Source organism: Crocuta crocuta, unplaced genomic scaffold (assembly GCF_008692635.1).
Source record: "Crocuta crocuta isolate KB4526 unplaced genomic scaffold, BGI_CrCroc_1.0 scaffold221, whole genome shotgun sequence".
Taxonomy (NCBI): domain Eukaryota; kingdom Metazoa; phylum Chordata; class Mammalia; order Carnivora; family Hyaenidae; genus Crocuta; species Crocuta crocuta.
This window is the reverse complement of record NW_027528610.1, coordinates 1835879-1836962: the sequence shown is the minus strand read 5'-3', so window position 1 is coordinate 1836962 and position 1084 is coordinate 1835879. Positions and strand designations below refer to the sequence as shown.

At 63.7% G+C, this 1084-nt stretch overlaps 1 protein-coding gene across 1 annotated transcript in view; it reads left to right on the top strand.

Annotated features, from left to right (window-relative positions):
* The window catches only part of PRKX (protein kinase cAMP-dependent X-linked catalytic subunit), a 71986-nt gene that overhangs the window by 3907 nt on the left and 66995 nt on the right, over positions 1-1084 (top strand). The window contains exons 3-4 of the mRNA XM_077754737.1: positions 276-511; positions 785-1063. Coding sequence (XP_077610863.1) covers positions 276-511; positions 785-1063 — 515 coding nt within the window. The remainder of the gene's footprint in view (positions 1-275; positions 512-784; positions 1064-1084) is intronic.

Sequence of the window (1084 nt, the reverse complement as noted above, 5' to 3'; positions counted from 1 at the left end):
GACCAGGAGCAAGCTTTCTGCCTCCTTGCATTTGCTGATTCTGTGTCATTCATTCTACAAACACTTCTTTCTCACTTGCCATTTCCAACGGTTGAGGGTCTCACGGGACGAGAAAATGAGACCCAGACCCCAGATTTCCCTGCTCAGGAGGTCAGAGAAAAACGGAGCCTCCGGAAAGAAAACAGGGGCCGGCAAACACCGCGTGAGGTCAAGGCCGGAATAAAAAACGTGTGGNCAGAGGTGCTGCCTCATAACCACAGTGCTCTTTCTGGAAGACTCTTCTGTTACCGGTTCTCTGAAACCCACGTTCAGCGTCTGGGAAGTGACCCCACGGGGCCCTCTCCGTATTTCCCCAAGGTCGTATCAGGTGACTGCAGCGTCACGGCTTTTACCCCCATTCGAAGAGTCCCCTCTTCCGCCTGTGGTCTGGAGCCCTGCGTGGCCCTTTCTTGCGGGAAGAGGAGGGACGCGCCGGGTGACGCAGGCTTGCTGGCTGGACATCGGACCCCGGGTGAGGGGCCGGGTATGCTCGTCCCCCCTGATGGCACAGGGGTGTCCTCGAGGGGAGCCGGGCACTGTTTCCCGTCGGCGGCCGTCGCCGCTCACGTCCTGGGTGAATCCTCGGGCCCCAGGGTGTCTGCCCCTCCCCCTGAGGACGCCGCAGAGTCGGGGCACCGCGGTGTCTGGGGGTCGCTGCCTCCCGAGCGGACGTGACGCACAGAGAGGGCGACAGCAGGTCGGAAAAAGCTCCGGCCGTGACATCGTTCCCAAGCTGCTTGATCAGGTCCCGGAAGGGGAGGCAGTGGACGTCAGCAGGCCACGGGCGCGGAGCTGGTTCTCAGCCTGGGCGACACCCGCGTCCCCGGCACGGCCGGCCGTGTGACCGCAGACGGCCGGAGCTTTTTCCGACCCCCCTCCCCTGAGGCGGAGCCTGGACCCTGCATGGCTCCCCAGTCCCCAGCGGCGACTGCTGCTGCTGCTCTGGAATGTTCTACGGAAGCCCACGGCAACCTCAGAGCCCAGCGGCCGTGTTCCGGAAGCTCTCAGGAGGTCGCTGTGGCTGGTGTGGGGGGGGGCACGCAGA